General features: G+C 38.2%; 1 protein-coding gene across 1 annotated transcript; it reads left to right on the forward strand.

Moving 5' to 3' along the window:
- Window positions 1–231: 231 nt before the first annotated feature.
- Window positions 232–680, forward strand: LOC105559357 (putative nuclease HARBI1; the record flags this gene model as incomplete). Its single annotated transcript, XM_012007580.1, has 1 exon — window positions 232–680. A coding segment is annotated over one exon (449 nt), but the record flags the coding sequence as incomplete, so codon positions are not given.
- Window positions 681–909: the final 229 nt, after the last annotated feature.

Below are 909 nucleotides of genomic sequence, written 5' to 3' on the forward strand. Positions count from 1 at the left end.
TATTATTTTTGGTTTGTAATGAATACATTAAGTATATTGTATTTTATATTGTATTTTGATCCTTGATGCATAACCGTTTCCTTTCCAACTATCAAATTTTTATAATTGCATTATGTATGTGTGTGTGTGTGTGTGTGCTTGCGTGCGTGCGTGCATGCGTGCACACGTGTGTGTGTGTGTGTGTGTATGTGACTCTATAAAGACTATAAAGATAATGATTATTTGTTTTAGGTGGAAACACCGCTGAATATTTCAGAAATAGGAAAGGATACTTTTCTATTAACGTTCAAGCAATTTGCAATGCAAATTTAGAGATAAGCGATATTGTGGCTCGTTGGCAAGGCTCAGTACACGACGCTACAATATTTAATAATTCCAGGATACGCGCCTTATTCGAAGCTAAAACATTCCAAGATACTTTCCTGTTAGGTGATGGTGGTTACCCTTTGCGCTCATATTTAATGACTTCTATACAAAATCCACGAACTCGGGCAGAGCAACTGTATAATGAATCACATATACGTACACGCAATTGTATCGAGCGAGTATTTGGAATCTGGAAAAGAAGATTTCCTATCCTGGCACTTGGGTCTAGATTTCAAACAGTGGAAAAAGTGTTACCTGTTATTGTTGCAACTGCTGTGTTGCATAATATTGCTCGACGTAGTGGAGATCACTGATCTATATTATAACTGGATAGTGGATAGGCCAAATTTTCTGTCCCCAGTTGAACAGCGCCATGTTGGAAAAAGTGTGTCATTTTCGGGCATCATCGGAAGTTGTCGTGAGCGTTCGGTTAGAAGTTGTCGTTCGTACACTTGCCAAACAAGACAGGAAGAAGACCGTTGTCATACCTAACCTAACCTAACGACTCCCTCCTACTTGAGAAACGATATATATATATATATA

The sequence above is a fragment of the Vollenhovia emeryi genome, unplaced genomic scaffold, assembly GCF_000949405.1.
Source record: "Vollenhovia emeryi isolate VEMERY1.0 unplaced genomic scaffold, V.emery_V1.0 DF946713.1, whole genome shotgun sequence".
NCBI classification, from domain to species: Eukaryota; Metazoa; Arthropoda; class Insecta; order Hymenoptera; family Formicidae; genus Vollenhovia; species Vollenhovia emeryi.